The 20,823-nt window shown below is 39.5% G+C and overlaps 1 protein-coding gene across 1 annotated transcript in view; it reads right to left on the bottom strand.

The window, feature by feature from the left end:
• Positions 1-19,651, bottom strand: part of MRPL3 (mitochondrial ribosomal protein L3) — a 39,311-nt gene extending 19,660 nt beyond the window's left edge. The window contains exons 1-6 of the mRNA XM_004419372.3: positions 19,423-19,651; positions 18,187-18,371; positions 17,115-17,206; positions 14,772-14,870; positions 6,994-7,093; positions 4,869-4,929 (exon numbers count right to left, since the gene is read on the bottom strand). Coding sequence (XP_004419429.1) covers positions 4,869-4,929; positions 6,994-7,093; positions 14,772-14,870; positions 17,115-17,206; positions 18,187-18,371; positions 19,423-19,514 — 629 coding nt within the window. The 5' untranslated portion in view covers positions 19,515-19,651. The remainder of the gene's footprint in view (positions 1-4,868; positions 4,930-6,993; positions 7,094-14,771; positions 14,871-17,114; positions 17,207-18,186; positions 18,372-19,422) is intronic.
• Between the last annotated feature and the right edge of the window lie 1,172 nt (positions 19,652-20,823).

The following is a 20,823-nucleotide window of genomic DNA, read 5'->3' as shown; positions in this document are numbered from 1 at the left end:
GACAGCGTGCAGGCCCCCTGGCTTGTTACTCACCTTAAGACCTTGACCGGCAACAATATTTCTGTACACATTTTGATATTTTAATGAAAGAACCCAAACTAGCTGAATTTCAGTAAATGTGCAAAGGGGCTCTACCAGTCACCTAATCTCCCCCACTACTCTTTTCATTTTCACTACCCGGGATAACATTATCAAGGTAAGTACCTATTTTTGTATTTTGAGGACAAAGGGCAATGAAAATTTAAAGGGCACTAACAACTTTAATAAGATTATGCCAGAAAACGCTATTAAAGTAATAAGATTATACCTGAAGATATATGGGTTGTTTTAATTAGCCCAGACTGGTAGACAATATATTTAGATTATCCTTCCTCCAGAAAGAAGAGTCTTTTAAGTAGCTGAATGAGCTGCTTTCTGACTTCAATCTAGGCTTTAAAATTTAAATAAGTAAATAAATTCCAGACAACTAGAAAAAATATCACTTCGGGAACACCAGTGCCACGAATTCAAAGCTCAACAGGACACCTGGAAGAAAAGAGCCCCTGGGCCCACTGTTACCATCACCACTGTCTGCGTCGTCCTTCAAGTCCTTTGGGACAAAGACCCGACATTTTCCCCCAAACAACGCAGAATGCATTTCTACAGTTTTCTTTTTGTTTATTCTTTGTTTCATTCTTTTCTGATTTCTTTCCTTTTTTAAAAAAACTGCAAGTTATAATAAGCACCACTAAGATTCAACAGAAAACAATGAGCTAACCATCCTATGCTGAGGATAGAATCAACAGTCATACCTCATATCTACAGCTGTTTCCTCCTCAAAATTGAGAGAGAAAGAAAGGGAAAACATTAGACCCAAATCATCATCATCTATCAGAAGTTACACTGGAATATAACTGCCATTACAGAACAAGAATATACACTTTAACAGGGTACGGGGTGGTGGAGGGGGGTGGTACAGGGAATACACCATTATACATGCTAGTCTTAAAATTTTATTTAGAATGAATTACATAAAACTGCCATATTTCAAAGACTGGGCTTTATTATCGATTAACAGCATAATGAAACTGTGAAAAATTATTCTGCTAGAATGGTTTTATATATTAGGTGTAAAAATCTTTCCTATATAATCTAAATTTAATTTGTATTTTCAGACCCTTTGGATAAAAAACTATTTCTGGTATAAAAGTAAAAATTGAAATGAACTCTGGTAAATATATATTCACCTCACACTCCCAAGTGACACTGGTAAATTTACTTATTTATATAGAGAATTATACCCAAATTTAGCACAGGTAAATGTAATGTATCTTTCAATGAAAGCAGATTTCCCACTGCAATTATTAAAAGAGGAACATTTAAAAGTTTTAAGGAAATCTTAAAGAAGAGGCTGCTACTGTTGGTCATTGGTCAAAAACGTCTGCAAATAATTTTATTCTTGAAGTAGATGGATCCTATTAACATTGTATTTTATTAAATTATTTCGTTTTAAATTTTATTTAGTTATTTCTAAAGTATGTTTAATCTAGCAATTAAAATTGAAGTTATATGGTACAATAAACTTGAAATACTCAAAATATACGTGTAGATTTAACAATTAAATAATTATTACCACAGGAGAAAATGAAGAATTTCAATCAGATTAATTTGAGATTTTTCTCTTTTCTAATGGAATGGAGACGATGACACCAATTACTAAAGAGACCAATTTTCAGTTTTATGCTAACTAAAACGTCACTAATAAACAGGTCTACTTTTATTGACAAAGTTATTTGAAACTAGATTGATTAAACCTGCTTGCTTTACAACAGATATTTATATGTTATAATTTGAGCAGAGTTAGGGAAAGGAAGGCACTAGGATTCAGTGCTAGGTAAAGGAGTGGGAAATAAAAGTGGTTCTACCAGCGAGCTATTGACTATTCTCCAGTCCAGTGGTTCTCCAAGTGTGGTCCCTGGAGTAGCAGCATCCACATAACCGGGGAACTTGTTAGAAATGCAAATTCTCAGGTACTACCCCAGATCTACTGAATCAGAAGATGGGGCTGGGGGGAGGCGGGTCTGTCATCTGTGTTTAACAAGCCCTCCTGGAGATTCTGAGGTCCACTCAAGTGTGAGAACCACTGCTCCAGGGTGTAAATCCATGTCCTTCATCATCTGACCTAACCACGTTACTGCACAATTTTTTTCTCTAGTGTTTGCAACTGTAACAGGATTAATAATCAAGAAGATGGAGCCCAGAAAAGTTTCACAATTTTAAAACTGGGGCTGGAAATGGAGAACAAGGTAGTAAACCTCTGGCTGTAAGTGAGCCACGGTAAGGGACTGAGAGGACTCAGAAAGCCTACTCCCAAAAGATGGTGGTTCCATTTACAGTCAACAAGGAAAAGAACATTCTCACTGGCTGTGAAGTTAAACTGTGTGTTAAATTCCAAGCAGGGGAAACTGTCCAAAAAATGAGAAGCATCAGGGGAAGGAGATAGAAGAATTTAAAAAGGAAAAAGAAAAGCAAGCAAATGCATGTGTGCGTGCGTGTGGGTGCACGCACACACACACCACAATCCAGGGAAGTCAGTGGCAAAGAGAAGGGGCAGCAGCAACTAGGACGGTTTGTATCTGAGGATCCTGAAAGGAATTCAAAATAGCTCTACATGAGAGAGACAAAGAGTCCTATAAATTTACAAGCACTTATAGGCATCTTGAGGGCAGAATAACATGCCAGCTACAAGAGCTGTAGTTATTGAAAGGTCAAATAAAGTCCACTTCATTCTTATTTCAGGTAACACTATGTAAAGGTATGCACACCAGAGTACAATGCACACGTGTGGGGTAAACGCCCTGCCCCCATGTTACACAGTGAAAGTCAAACAGAATACTGTATTGCAGCCCATACAATAAAGAGGATCTTCTCAAATGAAGATCCACCCTTCTCCATATCATAAAACACAAAACAAAAACAAAACATTTCCCCTTTCACTTTATAGCCACAAGAAGATGGGTGAAGTTTTAAAGATAACTTTTAAGAAGCCAAGGAAACCCAACAGTAGCATATGAAATGAAAGCAGTTACTGAACACAGGCATTTGAAAAACCAGGCTCTCATCCAACTTAGTCACAAATCCCACCACAAGGCATCTGCTAACAAAGGCCTCCAACTTTGTAGGCTTTCTCGGACTATCTCACTTATCCTGTAAACTACATAAGGGAACTCACACACTATTATCTGTGCGTAAATTAACAGATTTACTGTGAGGTATTTTATTATATGTAATAATGAATTCAGGAATTTAAAAAGTAAAATCATCTGATTCACCACACACACATCTCCCCAACTAACCAAGCCAAAGCTTTACAGCTCCAGTGTTTTGAGTTCTTGACAAGGGAAGGCAGAACAAAGTTACCCAGAAACCAGTGATTTCAGAGGCCCCAGGAAATAGGAATGAGTCTGCAACAATCAGGAAGCAGGGAAACAAGGGGAGAGGTCCATAATCTCGCTAAAAAGAGGAGCCACCCTACTGCCAATCTATCCCACTCCATTTCTAAATAGCTAACTCAAAGGTAGAAGCGCCTAGCAGCTGTCTGCAATGGCCCCTATTCGAAAGTGGGCACTAACAGTGTGGAAATGAAGATGTATCTGACTGACTGCGTTAAGGAAACTGATGCTGGCACTCATCCAGTTTCCTTGGATAAAAGCTGCTTTGGCTCAGTCACTGTGATCATAAGAGTATCCCAGAGCACCTGTGGACCGCTATTCATTTTCAAAGGGTTCCTAGTCAGAATGTTCCTGGAACACAGGTTGCAAATCTTGTCAAATGACAAAAAGGAAAAAACTGAGGCACACAAAAAAGTGAAATTACCACCTGTGTTAAGAGAACAAGAAACAGGAATGGACAAGAGCTGATATTTGGGGTTTAGGTTAGCCTAGGTCACGTGGATTCTAATAACCTACACTGAACAATTTCTACGTAAACATATAGAAGCGCTTGGTTACTTCATTCCATAGTGACGTAACCTCAACTAATTACTGAAAAACGACTTCCGTAAGATCTAAATGTTTCCTGGAGATCATCTAGCCAATACTGAACTTATCTTAAGCCATCCGATAGATGGTAAAATATGAAAAAAACTACAGTACCAAAAATACCACTGCCCAGTCTAAATATGACTCAAAAGTCAGCATTTCTGTTAAAGTGACAATTAAGTATTGATTTCTAAGGAATTAAACCCTTAAGTATAAAGAAATATTTTGCTTTTATGGAAGAAGTCTCACTTATCTAGTACGGGGAGATAACACCATGCTACTGAGGAGGCCTACCGTGTAATACTGTTTCTTCTTCCAGCTTCTGATAGGCTTTTAACACAGTTACAACAATGTTTTACAGTTACCCTAGGGAACCTTAAGCACAACAACCACTATCACAAATAGTATAAAATGTTTCTAATCTAACTGTTTCCTTGAACTGGGAAAAAACTGCCAATTACTAGACTACACAATAATCTCAAATGAACTCCATAGCATTGCTCATGTATATTTCACCATCAAATTGCATGTAGCCTTCAAAATAGAAGTGGGCCCAGCTCACAAAGAACAAAGCGATGTGACTTTTCTCTACATTCCATTTCAATAAACTTACACCTCAGTTTACAAGCTATAACCCGATGTGAACTCTTCACATAGCACTAACTCAGTGCTATTTAAAAACCAGCGTAGTCAGTAATATTAAAGATTAGAACTACGAATGAGAATAGTGCTTACTTCTCCTTTATTCACTGACTTGAAAAGACTGTACTTCTTTTACTCACTGTTATTTTTTAATACATAAGGAAAACAAAAGGAAAAGAGAACAGAGAACCTATTATGCAGACCTACGTTTTGGCTGTGACATCCACATACTGTCCTGGGCGAAAGTGAGCAGCATAAAGAGGTGTGCCTTTATGGGAAAAAAACAAAAAAATCAATATGAAATATGTCAGCCCAGAAACAACTTCACTAAACATACACTACATCCAGGAGATCTTCTAGCTTGCAGTTTTCAAAAATGGTAGAAGATTCTCTTCTCCAATTATTAGAAACATCAACAATAAAAGAATAAAATTGTTCAACAAACATGTTTTAATGGATTGTACACAGGCTGAAGAACGAGGCACCAGTACGAGGCACCTGGTGCTGGAGTGAGCAAACAGACCCTGGCTGGCTAACGGGCTTGTGCCTTCAGAGGCCAACCTTCAGAGCTGCTGGTTGAAATGGGCAATTCCTGTGACAACACAGTGCTCCTGCTGATAAACACACGAGTTCGATGATTCTTGGTCATTTGAGTGAATAACAATATACTGAATTAAGATATATTTCCTATTTCATATAAGGGAAATAAAAACAAGAGAATGACTCAAAAAATGTTGGGGTTGGATCAAAATTTTTTTGACCCATGGAGATAAGTTATCCAAAAATAGGAACTTTAATTACTTGAACACAGGTCAATTGTATGTTGGGTAATGATTATGGTATGTGTGATATCCATATAAAGCTGATACGTATCAGATTTTTGGTGGACTAGTCATTGTTCCAATAAAATATAGTTATTCTAGCACGTGCCCAGATATTTGGAATAGCAAAAAACTGCCATTATAGATATCCCTAATTTTATATAGGACTAACATTTCCAAAACTAGTTGTACATAAATAAAATCTTACTTTAAATGTACTTAGGAAACATGATATTTAAAGGAATTTTGTAAGTCAAAGCCCTTCATAACATTTTATTTATGTAAATTTGGAATTAACACTTGTGAGAAAGATTTAATTTGGCAATTAATCTCCATACATTTATGGGGCACTTACCAATATATAGTTAGAAATACAAAAGTATAAGACATGGCCCTTGACCTCAAGAGTTTATTATCTAGGTGAAGAATCAACATTAACATTATCAAATAAGAGAGCTCTTTTTTAATAAAAAGCTGGAAGCAATGTATTAGAGAATGTAATTGAAAGCTAATTTTTGTTTGCTTAAAACAGGGAGTAAAAGTGCTGTAGGATTTCAGAGGGCAGCATCCCATCAAGAAGGACCTAATCTGGATTTGCATGGGCAGAGAAAAACCTTGAATTAAGAAAAAATAAGGAAGATTAAAAGTGACTAAATTTCTATGAGGTTGAATGATCTGAACTGCAGATATCTGACCATTTTTCACCTACAAAAACAACAATTTCACATGGTTCGAGCCATAGCAAAAGTTAATGTGGACTTAATTTTCATACTTAGTTTAATTCCATTTACTTTACCGTAAAGTTACAAAAACTGCACTTCAAAAAATACTTTTAATTCTAGCTTATATCAAGGCTGACTCTCTGTCACTCCAATTAATAAGGCCTATTGCAATTGAATTTTACTTCAAGAAATTCAGTTCAGATATTAAAATATCCTTCTACTATCTACTTGTTAGAACCCAAGTTCAAGAGATCAGGGAGCATTTCTGAAATTCAAAGACATCAAAATGCTGTTAACTACATGAACCAACATAATTATACTGCCAAATCTTACTTTTTGACATTCCATGGATTAGGTAAAATACTTTCGGGATTTTACATTGAGGTTGCTCTGATCAGTCACTTGCCGGTTTCAGGCTACGTTTTCTCAAATTCTTCTATCTCAGTGAAAGTCTGGCTATTCTTTACTCAATAAAATGCCAGCCTACAAACAGTAAACTTCACACTTTAAAAGTTAGTGTATTTATTTGGAGTGGCTTTTCCGAATGTACACTAAAAACAAGGGTGTTCCTCCCTCTTTCACAGAAAACAAAGAGTTCTCTACAGTTCTTTCCACTTAAAAAAGAAAGACTTGTTTGTCCCTAGTGATTAAATCAGATATGGTTTTTATATTTAAAAATAAATGTTTGGGACTTTGTATTGTGGATTCAGCTTTATTGAAAGGGCTGACATTAAACAAATCACACATTTGGGTATTTTTACCTCCCTCCTCTCCCCAACCTCATATTACCTGGCTTAATTACAGCATTGTCTGTTACTTGAAAGATTTTAACTTTCTGTTTTGGCGGCAATCCAAGTTCTTGGTAAAATTCCAATACAGATGTAGATTTCTAGAGGAAAAGCAGCACACATAAGTAACACATTCAATACTAGAGGTGGAGTTTAATGCATAGAGATCTAAACCAAGTTATTAACACCCAAAAAACAAGTCAAGAGCATTCTGTTCCCCTAATGAACAAAGAGCACCCTATTCCCCTTATTTAAGGGAGGTGAGATTTTTATCTATAATCTATTACACTTAGGATCCAACCATGTGCATAGTGTAGCTCATATACAGTACATGGGGAAAGACCTTTGTTCTGCAGGAAAAGAAATACAGTTGTACTCATATTTGAATTTTGACTGGAGATGGTAAGTATCAAGAACCCTAATCCCGGGAAATGCAACTCTGTCTACTCTGCACTTGCAGAGTAGTTTTTGCACTTTTTGCACTTCCAGCTCCAAGCAGCTGGAAGAAAACATGATAGGTCATATTCAAATGTACGACCACCAACTTCAAAGTGAGTCCCAAATGTGGCCTGGCCAACCTACATTTCCCTATTAAATCCCTCTCACACTCTCCAACGCAACCATGTCACATCCTCTTTTAAAACCTCCAGCACTGATCCCTCTTCCTCCCGCCTTGAGCTGATCATGTTGCTTCTTATTTCACTGAAAAAACAGAAGAATCAAGAGCACTTCCCCAAGCCCGTATCACCAAATCAATCAAACTGTCTGCACCAGCACTTATATACAGTCATCCTCCCACCCTACTCCAGAATGCACGAGATGGCATGGGGAGCTTTTAGAAAACGCCAAAGCCAGGGCCCTCTGCTTGGAGACTGTAACTTCACCAGTCGAAGGTGGCATCCAGGCATCAGTATTTTTTTAAGCACTCCATATGATTCTGATGTGAACTGGGGGCTAGAAATCCCGAGGACAGATGAACTGCCCGTGCTCTATTAAAAGCCAAATCCTTTACTGTGTACTACTGATTCCCACCCCCTCTCACCTATTCAGTGGCCCCACCATCTTCTGAATCATCAATTTCCCCCTTCTACTGGAACTTTCCTATCAGTATACAAAGATGTCACAATAACTCACATATTAAAACAAAACTTTTCTTTGGCCACATAGTCTCCCTTAGCTAATCTTCCTGTTTCCCCTTACAACAAAGCTCCTTGAAAGACTTGTTGAATCTACTTTCTCTCCTCGCATTTTCTCAAAACCACTTCAATCAGGTGTTTTAGCTCCTAATACTCAATGGAAAGTACTTAAAGTCACCAACAATTTCCACGTGGTCAAATATACTGGTACATGCTCATTTATTGGTTCTATCAGCAATACTTGACACAGGTGACCACTATGTGCTTGAAAGACTGCGTTGGTTTCCACTCACTACTCTCTCCGTTCTTTCATATGCTAACGACACCACACTCCTCTTCAATCCCAAATTCTACTCCAAACTGCAAATTCACATGTCCAGCTGCTAACTCAGTATCTCACTTTGACATCATGCACCAACTCAAGTTTAACATGTCTACAATTGAACTCAACATCTGCCCACAAGCCGGCTCTCCTCTGGTCTTCCAAATCTCAATAAATGGCAACTCCATACTTCCGTTGATTGGACCAAAAATCTTGTGGTCACCCTTGACTTCTCTTTCTCACGTCCATCTACCAGCAACTCCTGTAGACTCTATTTAAAAATACAGCTCACATCAACCACTTCTCACCCCAACCCCAAACCACCATCTTTTGCCTTGATTATTTTAATAGCCTTCTAACTGGTCTCCAAGCTTCCACACTCCTGACCCCCTGGTCTGTTCATTCACAGGCAGGCACGATCCTTTTAAAACTCAAGCTATGTCATGTCTCTACAACAGCTTCCGTTTCATGCAGAATCAAATCCTAAATCCTTACCATGGTTTATGAGGTTCTATACAATCTGATCTTGTCTACTATTCTCCTCCTGGCTCACCTTGCTTCAGGTACTATGCATTCCTTATTGGTCCAAGAATATATCCAACACTGGCCTCAGGTCCTTTGCACACACTGTTTCCCCTGCCTGGAATGCTTTTCTCCCAAATTTTAGCAAGATGTTCTCCCTTACTTTATTCAGGTTGCGTTCCAAGTATCAACTTAACTTTTTTTGATTACCCTATCTAAAATAGCACCACTTCCTGTCACTCACAATCCCCTCAGTCTACTTTATTATTCTTCAAAGCACTTTTCTCCATCTGTCACAATATACATTTTTTGTTGTTTATCTTCAATGCAACAGCCTCCCTGTCTCACCCCTAATCCCACAAAAATGTAAGCTTCTTGAGAGCAAGGACTTGAGCTATTGCTATATCCCCAGCTACTGGGAGGTCCTGCTGTCTCCTTTTCCCTCCACTCCTGACTTTTTCCTGCTATTGTAAATATCCTCGAATATAAAATAGCCTTGAATAGAAAACTTTATGGACATCTTATTTCCTTACAATAATGTCCTTGGTCTTTTTTTTAATTTTTAAGACTCTTGCCATAGACTGCTATAGGACTTGCCTAAAAAGCTGTACAACTTTGTATTTCCTGATGTGAAGAGTGCCTCTTTTATGAAACTATAACCAACGCAGGTATATCTATCTTCCTGTTGTTCCTGCTCCCCCAACTTCCCCTCTAATCATAAAGGAAGCACCTGGCAGGCCCTCAGTGAGCCATGGTATTCTGTATGCTTACCTGTGTCTGCCTGTGCCAGTCTCTTGGCCTGTAATCTCCTCCCCACCCTACACCTCCAAAGCTCATTAAAATAAGTTAAATACACGTCTAGTCTCAGCTCCAGTGATATTTCCTGTCTGGATCCCTCCCTGGGCAGTCTTGCCAGAGCAGTCTGCTCCTTTGTCTATGCCATCCCTAGGCCCTGCATGTATCTCATTTACTGTCCACATTACCTTACACTTAACAAATTGCATGTCTGTCTGCCTGCTGGCCTGTGAGCACCTGGATGAGAGGAGCTGTTTTATTCACCTGTCTCTCTAACTTTAGTGGCAAGCACAGCGGCAGGTCAGACACTGCAGAAATGAGCTAAATGAATGGTGAAAAGACAGAAGATGGAGGGCAGTCATGCATCTGGGCGTGAAGTCCTGGCTTGTCTCTTCAAGTCACCCCACCTTTCCACTCTTCCTGCTGCATCACAACATTACTGTGTTTGTGACCTGACAGTGTGTGACCTCTGCCTTTAAGTCTAGCTATTACAAAATTTTAGGCCTAAAATAAACATCATAACTTACTCTGAGGATGACCAAATCCACAAGAAACTAAACTACTATGAAACTGAACCAACAGCAATTTGTAATAAAAAAAAAAAAAAAAGCAAGATTAGCAGCAACTGAAAAAGCCTAACCAACGCATGATGTTCTGATAACAAAGCATCCTTCCCCCAAATTCCAATGGAGTATCTGCACAGCCAGACTTATAAGTAGAATACAATATTTGAATATGCAGCAAACTTCAGTTAGTTGCTAATTTCAGTTTAAAACGTGAACTGTTAGTGCTCTTTATAACTTACTTAGTAGGTTGCCTTTAGTCAACATGAAAATGGGTGGTACTACCTGTGAGCACAGAACTTTAATTTTTGGATCAGTCCACAACGCCCTGGAAATCTCCCTGGGGCCCTCCAGTGGGACCATCCAACAAATGCTAAGAAGCTCTGCTTTGGATGTCCACGAAAGATTGTTTTGTACCTCATAAAACTCCCTCAAGAGCCATCCTCACCTCCAAAACAGTGATAACATAAATTCATTCCAGTCATTCTCTATAGTTTCACTTCCCATATGCTGAAATCTAAGACTAATATTCAACAACACTCTTACAAGGCCCCTGCTTTTCATCTTCAATAAAACTCACTTCTTCCACAACAAAAGAAAACACAAAAATTCCCATTTAAAAATGTGGCTCCTTGAAATTATTTTCTGATGTATTATATTCAGATTTATTAAATTTTAGAACAGCCTTCAATTTTATTTTTAACATTCACATATTCCACCTGGTGATTTAAAAAGCATATTATTTTATTAATATCACTTCTTAAGTATGCCAGGAGGCTTCTGAGAAAAACCCTTTCCTTTTTTAGTAATGCAAAATAAACAAGATAAACGTCTTGACCTAAGTAATTAAGTAACTATAGACTGAATAAAAAGAACAAAGGTAATACATATTTCTTGATTATCTTCCAATTTCACTAAAATTAAATACTTTAATTTTTTTCTTTTAAAATCAAAATATTGGAAAACTAATTAGGTATCAGTTACAAGAAAAACCAAATGCTCGAGTTGAAATCAGCAGCAGTTTAACAAGTGGCTTTTTTAAAACTTCCAAATAAATGACTTCAAAAGGCAATTTAAAAGACTGACAGCAGTGTCACACTTGGATAATCCCATCTATGAGGTTGCATTTTTTTTCCCTCTTCAAAGTTCTCTGCAGTTATCCTTCCCACAATGAAAATGCTTCTCTGCTCCTAAGATGAATTGATTTAATCAACTTTTAAGGCTACTTAACTTCCTTATTCAAAAACACTATGTGCCACATCAGTTTTTATTTATAAGGTACAAACATAGCAAAATAAGATAGTCTAATTTCTTGGAGGCATAAATTCTTTACAGATTAAAAAAATAATAGTTCTAGCTCTATTATAAATAAAACTGATTTAATCCATTTATTTTAGAATGCTATTTGATATTTTACATTCATAAGTCTCAAGTTGCTTTTTTTTTTTTTTTTTAACTCTCTATAATCAATCTATTTGCAGTTTTCCTGGGGGTCACAATATGCAAGAGGACGTTTGTGTACTTTTAGTTTTGAAAATATTTTTCCTTTCTGAACCAAAATGCTTTACTCATAAAGAACTCCAAAACTTCACTTTCACATTCCATTCTGAAGAAAGGTCATTCAAAGACAAAGCTTTTTCTTAATATTGTAAAAAATGTTCTCTGGACCTAGAAAATTTACATCTTGAAGAATAAGAAGGGCCTCTGTAGCACTTCCCACACCAGAGAAGTGAACAGTTTTAAAAAGTTTATGTAAGTGAAGTGAGTCAAAATCCACTACGACATAAGAATACAGGATCCAAATCATCCTGCTGTGCTGTATATTCATCGAAGAGATAAAATATGTAGCCCACAGTTTCAAGTACGAAAGTACAGTACTCTCATTTCTGTAATATTTTAGTTATTAGCATTACATGTTATTAAAATTTTATCTATAAGACATCATCACTAAGTAAAACAGAACAAATTGAGCTAGCAAGTACATTTTGGGGGAGAACATCTGTTTTTTCTTGAAAACTAAAATATTAGAAAGCTAATGTGAGACTTTTAGAACTGGAAGAGAATTGAGAGACCATCAAGTTCAATGCTCTGTTTTCATGGGTAAGAAAAAGGATATTTAAAAAGGTGGAGTGAAGGAGCTATGGTAGAAATCAAGATTAGAACTCAGCTCTTCTGACCCCCTGACCACCTATTTTTCCACTCTCTCCCAGTTCTGAGGAAGTAATGCTCACAGATCTGTTGGAGCAGAATGGATTATCCCAACATGAATCAAGGCTGTGAAGTCATGCATTTACAAAACTGGTAATGAAAATAAAGATGATGGTGCTAGTTAAAACAAAAGGAAATACCATCAATTAGAAAACAGTGGTGTCTATCGAACCAAAGAATTACTCACATGAAGGCTGGCACACAATTACACATTTAAAAATTGAAACATTTGACATTTTTTAAAAAGTTTCCATAAATATCTCATTGTGCTTTTAATTACTGTGGAATTGTTTAAACCCTGAAATTATTAGTCAATGAAAAGTCAAGAATTAATAGCAGGATAGATAGTACTATGAAGACTTATGGAAAAATAAATGAACTATATTACCATAACATGCAAAAATAGTTAACTTCTCTAATACTTACAAGACAGGCCTAAGCAGCCTATAGTCCTACTAAACTATAAAACTCCGATGATTTCAACCACCACCAATTTACTGATCAGTATATCCTACTATCTAAGGACAACTCCCCCTGGGTTTCCGTGAACACCTCAAACACACCTGTCCTCCAAAGCTTCCCTTTCCTTGTCCCAATTCCAGGTTACAGCATCAGCACTGACCCAGCTGCTTAGCTAGAAACCAATCTATGCCTGCGTCCTCACCACACACTCCCACTCACCCAGTCTTCTACAAACCCCTGCCCCTTCCAAGCCATGTAACTGCCCTGGTTCAAAAGACTTTTACCAACTCCCCTCTAGTGCTTAAAACACCTTCTAAATGTTCTCCCTGCATCCGGATTTTTCTCATATTAGTTAACCAAGACAACAACTGGACCACGTTACTGCCCTAGTTAAAGATGCAGAGAGCTCTTCAGAGTCTACAGGATGAAGTCTAAACTCCTTAGCACTCTACTGACAGCTACAACTTCTGCACCTTTACCACCTACCCCCACTGGTCTCACACCTGCACACAGATCCAGACACATCACACTTCTCTTCCCAAGCACATGTACTCTTCCACACGTCTTTGCTTGTGCAGAGACCATTCCTTCTGGCATGCCTTTAACACCCACTCTCCTTGCTGGTCTCCATCCTGTGAAACCTCCCAAGTAGAACTGGCCACCCCCCATTCTCTACTTGTTGCATTTATAATACTGTACTGAGATGGCTGATTTATCTGTCCATCTTCCCCGCTAGCCTACATGTTCCCAGAGGGTGGATATCAAGAAAGTTAAGAAAGTAAGGCTTTTGGAGTCTGATTGTCTACCTCTTACCAGTGGGTGGCCCTGAGTGAGTTACTTAACCACTTTAGCCTCAGAGGCTGAAAAGGTTACATAAGAAAATAAATGTAAAAGGTTTAATGCTGATGTACCTGGCATGTAATCAGTGCTCAATAAAAGTTAACTGTGACAAGGAAATAGAAGGCCCACAATAAACACTTGCCAGTTTTGAAAGTTGCATAGTATAGCTTGTATCCTAATTTCTATCCATGTTGATTTCATAAACAATTTACAATGGAAAAATGTTTACATTAGCAATAAGCAATGTTTTAGTAAACCTAGAAATGTTTCAACACTCATTAGTGAAAACTATCACTATTTCTGGAAAGGTATTCTCTGCTTTTAGTTATCCAATAAACAATACTAATTGTGCAGATTTTTCAATTTAAACTACAAACTCAACACTCTACTGGTATTCTACTTGAGAAAAAAATGCTTTATTTAAAAAAAATCTGATGTGGGTTTATATACAGCTTTCTCCCAAGTACTGAAAGCTCCTTCTAATATATACAAAATTAATCCTCACAAGCTGTTGGTGTCAAGTGTTGAGACAATTTAGCAAAAAGTGAAATTAAACATAAAACAACAACAAAATAACCAAACAGCTACCATCTATTGAGCGTCTGTTACATGCCAGGCACATCTGAAAAATCTCATGTAATCCTGATAACAAACCTCAGGTCAGTAGTATTTTTATCCCCATTTTACAGACAGGCAAATACTGTGGCTTACAGGGCATAGTTACTTGTTCCAGATAGTGAGGGAAGGTACTGGAACAAACTCCAAGTCTCACACTCACAGGCCCCCCAATTATTAGACTGCCTCCCTCCAAAATCCACAACTTACTTCATGGACGAGTACAAGTTTGTGCCTATGGAATATCCTCAAAATAAAGAATTCAGATCTGAAACTAGTGAAATGTACTATTCTAGGAAGGAAAACACATCCTTACATGGAAACGTGATACAGTTTTTCCTCCTACAGTTAGGGCTGCCCTTTTTCCATCATGGTTTTCCTTTGGGGTGTATTTTAGGACGTGACAGTCTTGTACCTAAAAGGAAACATAAAGAAAACTAAGTATGTGCCAAGATACATTTTATTTTTTTGTGTGCGGAGATCAGCCCTGTGCTAACATCTGCCAATCCTCCTCTTCTTTTCTTTTTTTGCTGAGGAAGACTGGCCCTGGGCTAACATCTGTGCCCATCTTCCTCCACTTTTTTTATATGGGACACCGCCACAGTATGGCTTGACAAGCAATGCATCGGTGCGCGCCCGGGATCCGAACCGGTGAACCCCAGGCCGCCACAGGGGAGCGTGCGCACTTAACCACTTGCGCCACCGGGCCGGCCCCCAACATACATTTTAAAATTATATAAAAGACACATTGAGGCCCTAGGACAATTAGGAATTCCCTAAGGTTGTCTCATCATCCCTCTAACTACAAGCCTAAAATACAGAAATAACCTTTAAAAAAATTGTCAAATATGACACGTACAGAAAAATGCATGAACATAAATATACAACAAAATGAGTATTTATAAAGGAAATATGCATGTTACCACTACCCATGTCAAGCAGAAGCCCCAAAGCCTCCATTTGTCTCTTCCCAATCATCCCCTCCCTTTTTTTTTCTTTAACCCCTAGAGCAGTGGCTCTCCAAGTGTGGTCCCCAGACAACCAGCATCAGCATCACCTGGGAACCTGGTGAAAATGCAGGTTCTCAGGCCTTACCCAAGACCTATTGAACCATAACCTCTCTGTTTTATAAGCCCTCCGTGTGACTCTGAGGCACGCTAAAGTTGAGAAGCACTGCCCTAGAAATAACCAGTACTCTTGACGTTTATGGTAATCATTCACTTACTTTTCTTTTTCTTTTACATTTTACTTACTTTTCTTTATAATTATTATCTTTGAAAGTATTGCTTAACAATGTACTTCAGTGTCGCCTGCTTTAAACTTCATATAAATGGAATCAGACTGTATGTACCCTTCCATGTCTTACTTCTTTCACTCCAGATTATATTTGTAAGGTTCATCCATATTCCTGTGTGTAGCTCCATTCTGCTCATTTTCATTGCTATCCAGCATTCCATTAGGTGAATATACCACAGTTTATTTACCCATTCTACCGTTCACTGATGGACATTTGGGTTATTTCTGGTTTTGGAGTATGAAGAGTAACACTGCTATAAACATGGTTGCACAGGTCTCCTGGTGTACCTGTTCAAGCTTTCTAGTAATACTCAGGAATGGAACTCCTGGACTACAAGGGTCATCTACCTCAACTTTCCCAAAAATTGCTAAACTGTTTTTCCAAGTAGTTGTGTCAATTTACAATCCCACTAGTGATTCTGAAAGCTCCCAAAGTTCCACAGAATTCTAGAAACTATAATCCTATCCTTGATCATTCAGAGTAAATAAAAATTTACTAAGGGTCTGTAGGCCCCCTGTGTCTATGAGCACTCCAGCACTCTTGCAGGGCTCTCGCTGTCATCACCAGCACCTGTCTCGTCACTTGTCTCAGGCAGGGCCCCAAAGACGAACTGAGCTGTCCAAAGTGACAGGGGAATGACAGTCTCCTAACTTTATCAGTGATCTTTCTATAGTAATAATAATAAAGACAACAGCAGCCAACATCTATTGGACATTTAACATTGTTTTAAGTTTTCACTGCTTGACATTTATCATCTTGTGCAATCCTCCAAATAACCTTTGGAGGTAGGTCATAATTATTTCTTTCACAGAATAAAACTATATCTTTTACAGAAGAGGCACAGTGCTCCAAGGTACACTGCTAGGAAGTGGCAGAACCAGGATTTAAAGTCAGGCATTCTAGTCCCAGGACCCATATTCTTAACCATTAGAGTTTACCTTATTTCAGAGAACAAAATGCTGCTTCCCTAGACAAGAGAATGTTATATTCTGAGTTAGCAAAGAATCAAAATCGTAACTTGGAGTTGAAAGAACTCCATAAATGAAAATAAGATGGGACTGAGATTTTTTCTGATTATGAATTACACTGGCAGATCTGTAAGAAGCTAGATTATAATCTTTTTTTATTCATTGCCCCTGTTATCCCAATGCTTGTATCAAGAAGGCCACCACTCAGGTAAACGTGAGAACATTCACTGACACCATGAGAAGCAAAGTTCTTTAATAGTATCTATACTTGACCTTACCCCTATTCTTCACCACACAGTTACATGTTTCAGGATACAAATATTGCCCGTTCATATTTGCACAAATAGATCTCGGCACACATACAGATCTGTTACAGCTTCTGTTTCTCTCCTACCTGAAGTAATGTGACCACATGCTTCTGACCATCTTTGGTCCATAGAGGCATCATGCCCAGCTTCAGGGCAATAAGGCCTACTCTAGAGGAACCTGGCAATTAGAAACAAATCAGTGTTGACACAAGCTTTTTCAATATTAGCCAACATGATACAACAGGATTTCCTAAACTGTGGTTTCAATATAAGGAGCAGGCAGACAGGAAACATGCTGGTATATTCAGAGTAAAACAGAACTGTTCCTTACAGATCTAAGTGCCTTCAACCATGCCTGGCATAATATATTGGTACTCAATAAATCTCTGTAAAATGAAAAAATATAAGAGAACTGTACAAAATAAAGAAAATAAGTAACCGATATATTCTGCTTTTAAAATAATGGTGTTAATAGAGGGCACAATAAATCCATTATTATGCTTTGCTGTCCTAGTATTAATTCATACCCAATCTCACTAATTAGAAAACATCTACCACTCAAATTCGAAGAAGTTAGCTGGGGTTATAAGGAAGACACAAGGGGTCATGGTGCTAAAACTATGTTGGCCTCCACCATGACACTTAGATTTGTTGCATAAATTGATAAAGTTGCTCCACTAAGAACTTTTGGCCACTTTACAATTCAACTGTCACAATAAACCCCAACCAGAGACCACAACCTCAACAGACCTCTTCTTGGTCTGACCCTATCAGGCACAAAGAGCTGATGCTTTTCTTGGCAAATCTGGAGTGCTAGAACATCCCAAGTGACAATGTTTGTGACACACTACAGTTTAGATCATACTCTTCCAGCTTTTCTTCCCTGATTTATCTTATATTCTTTTTTTACCTGAAGGAAACAGAAAATGCATTTCACCTACAAACCAGCTTCTTGAGGAAGTCTTGATTACCGTCATTCACTAACAGTAGACTAGGATGCTGGAAATAAACTTGCCAACCAAACCACAATGAAACAGACACACTTAAGACATAAAAAATAAATTCAAGAAATGATAAATTTATCAAGCAGTCACCCTATTTTGAATGTGCCAGCTACACAGTAATTAGGAGATAACTCATCAAATACAAAACAACTACCTGGTTCCCACGGATGAACAGGCCACGGTTCATCTTTCAGAGGATACAGTTTACTTGCTAATTGGGCTTTATTTTCATCAGAGGCCAACTGCTTGATGAACGAAACATTTTCTTCAGAAAGATGCTCATCCCACCAAGTACCACTCTTGCCATGGAGACTTCTAACCAAAAGCCAGATGTCTGTTCTGTAAAAATAAAAATTAGAAAACCACAATCCAAAAAGTTCCCCCACGTAATGTAGGGAAGGGAGACCACATGAGTTGAAAAACGTAGTCTGGGCCTTAGCAACGAGTTTGGATTCTGCGCAAGTTTTTTTCCTGACATTGCTTGTGATAATAATGGGACTCACCTTATAACTGTTAATGGTTACCCTGGAGGAAAAGTTCTTCATCTTCTCTTTTGGGATAAACAGATTTCTAACAGAGTAGTCCTACCTAAACACAGGAGAGGCCACTGACCCATGTGAACGTGTACCTTAACAGTTTATATCCAGTGGAGGTGGCAGAATGTGGGATGCTGATCTTGCTCTGATAAGCTCACCTCTTCCCTGCAATGACACAGCCTAGGCTCAGACTGGTGAAAAAACTGAGTGTGCAAATTTAAAAGATCCATAAAAGACACGGCCTGTGGCCAGCTGAACACACCAAGAAAGACCTTAGAGAAGGGAGGTCGGGAAGGAGGTGTGTAATTCTTGCGCGGAGGGTCAAGGGAAAAAAAGCAAAGCTTTCTGTAGTCTATCCCCCTTTAGTCAGGAAGATCCAGGTTAGAGTCCCAATTTTAAACTCACTAGTTGAGTGACCTTGGGCGAATTAATACTCCTCTCTGAGCCTCCGTTTTATCTGCAAAACGGAATAATGACAATATGGAATAATGAGAGTTATCTATAAAACGGATGATTATTCTCTCACGTGAGGCTGCATGAGCTAAGGCGCCTAACAGAGCATCTAGAACATAGTAAACGCTCACTAACTGGCAGAAAATATTACTGCTGTCGGTATCGCTCGCTGCCAGTCGCTGGCTCATAAGCATTAACAACAAGACTCACCCCTCTCCTCCTCACCCACTCTCCAATGCTTTAGAGGGCACTTCCTTCGAGTGACGATCCCTCCTCTCCTGCCCCTCAGGTCAGGACAGAGCCCCCGCCTCCTCACCCAGGGCGGACCCCACCATGCCGCGCCCCAGGCTGCAGTTATGCGGGGTCCACAACCCCACACCCGGCCTCTCGCCCACACCCACCTGTTCCCCGAGCCCCGGGCAGCGCCCAGGCCGCCCAGGCCGCGGCCCAGCACCTGCGCGCCGGCCTGAGCCAGCAGCCTCCAACCGGGCATGGCGCGGCCAGAGGGGGCTCGGCCAGCTACACTTCCCGGCGCCCGGCCGCTCTGCTTTCAGGGGTCCCCACGCTGCCGTCACGCGTCCACCACAGCCCGCCAGAGCCGGCCCGCCCGGTGTCCCCCAGTGCCCTCCCGCACGGAAAGAGAGAGCGCGCCGCAGGAGCCACTTCCGGCCCGTTTCGCAATGCGCTCCGGGAGCCGGAGTCAGCCCCCGGAACTAGAGTTCCGTCTCCGGAATAGTCCTACTGTGGATCGGAGTTGGGATAGGGAGGGTGGAAACTGACTCGTCTCTCCAGGGGTTGAGAAAAAGGGATGTTCGGAGTTTAAACATTGGAAGAGTGAGACGAAGTAGGGACAGGCTTCTCAGGGAAGCGAAATCACTTCTAAGTAATACCCGCTGTGGGGTAGCTCACTGTAGTAAGCAGCTCTTGATATTCTTCTATTGGGTTATGTTCAAAGCGGTCCTGAAAGGAAGTTATGTTTGTATTATAAGTGAGGGAACGTAGACTCAGAATTTTGATGCTAGTCCAAAATAGCACATCTGGCAGATGGGCAGAGCTGGCACTGAAACAGGGCTGGCGTGTGTTAGCAATAGCATATGGCCAAGGTGATGATGTGTGACTTCCCGGGCTGGATCATAAAAGGTATTACTACTTCTGCCTTGGTCTCTTGGACTTCTCCCTTTGGGAAAAGCCAGCGGTCATGTCCTGCAGACACGCTCAGACAGCCCTGTAGAGAGGCCCATATGAAGGGGAACCAACTTTCCAGCCAGGGGTGAGCCACCTAGGAAGTGAATCCTCCCGTCCCAGGCAACCCTTCAGATGACTGCAGTTCGTGAGAGTCCTTGAGCCTGAACCACCTAGCCGAGGATCTCACGGATTCCTGACCAGAAGAAATTGCCATAGAGAATAAATGATTACTCTTATTTTGAGCCACCAGGTTTTAGGGTGATTTGTGACACAGCTGTAGCTAGCTAATACTCCTTCTGTACAAACAAACCCATGTCCTGGGTTCCAGACGCAGCCTAATCACCACGTGTGCACCTTGGGCATTCATTCTACTACCCCAAAAGTCTGTTTCCTTATTTATCAAGCCGGTGTTTATAGAAATTTGGAAATAAGAACTTAAAAGTTTAGCCATTTCAGCACCCTCTTTTTATTAGAGATCTGGCTAGCGTGGCTTAAAAGGTCCAGGCAATGATCAATTCCTTGTTACTACTTGGACTTCAGTAGGCTCAACATCTTTGCTTTGCTTGCTCTTGCATTCCACCAATTGCCATTGCAGTTGCCTGGACACTTCCAAATAA

Source organism: Ceratotherium simum, chromosome 5 (genome assembly GCF_057802395.1).
Source record: "Ceratotherium simum simum isolate JZ-2026a chromosome 5, ASM5780239v1, whole genome shotgun sequence".
Taxonomy (NCBI): domain Eukaryota; kingdom Metazoa; phylum Chordata; class Mammalia; order Perissodactyla; family Rhinocerotidae; genus Ceratotherium; species Ceratotherium simum.
This window is presented reverse-complemented; position numbering and strand designations above follow the sequence as displayed.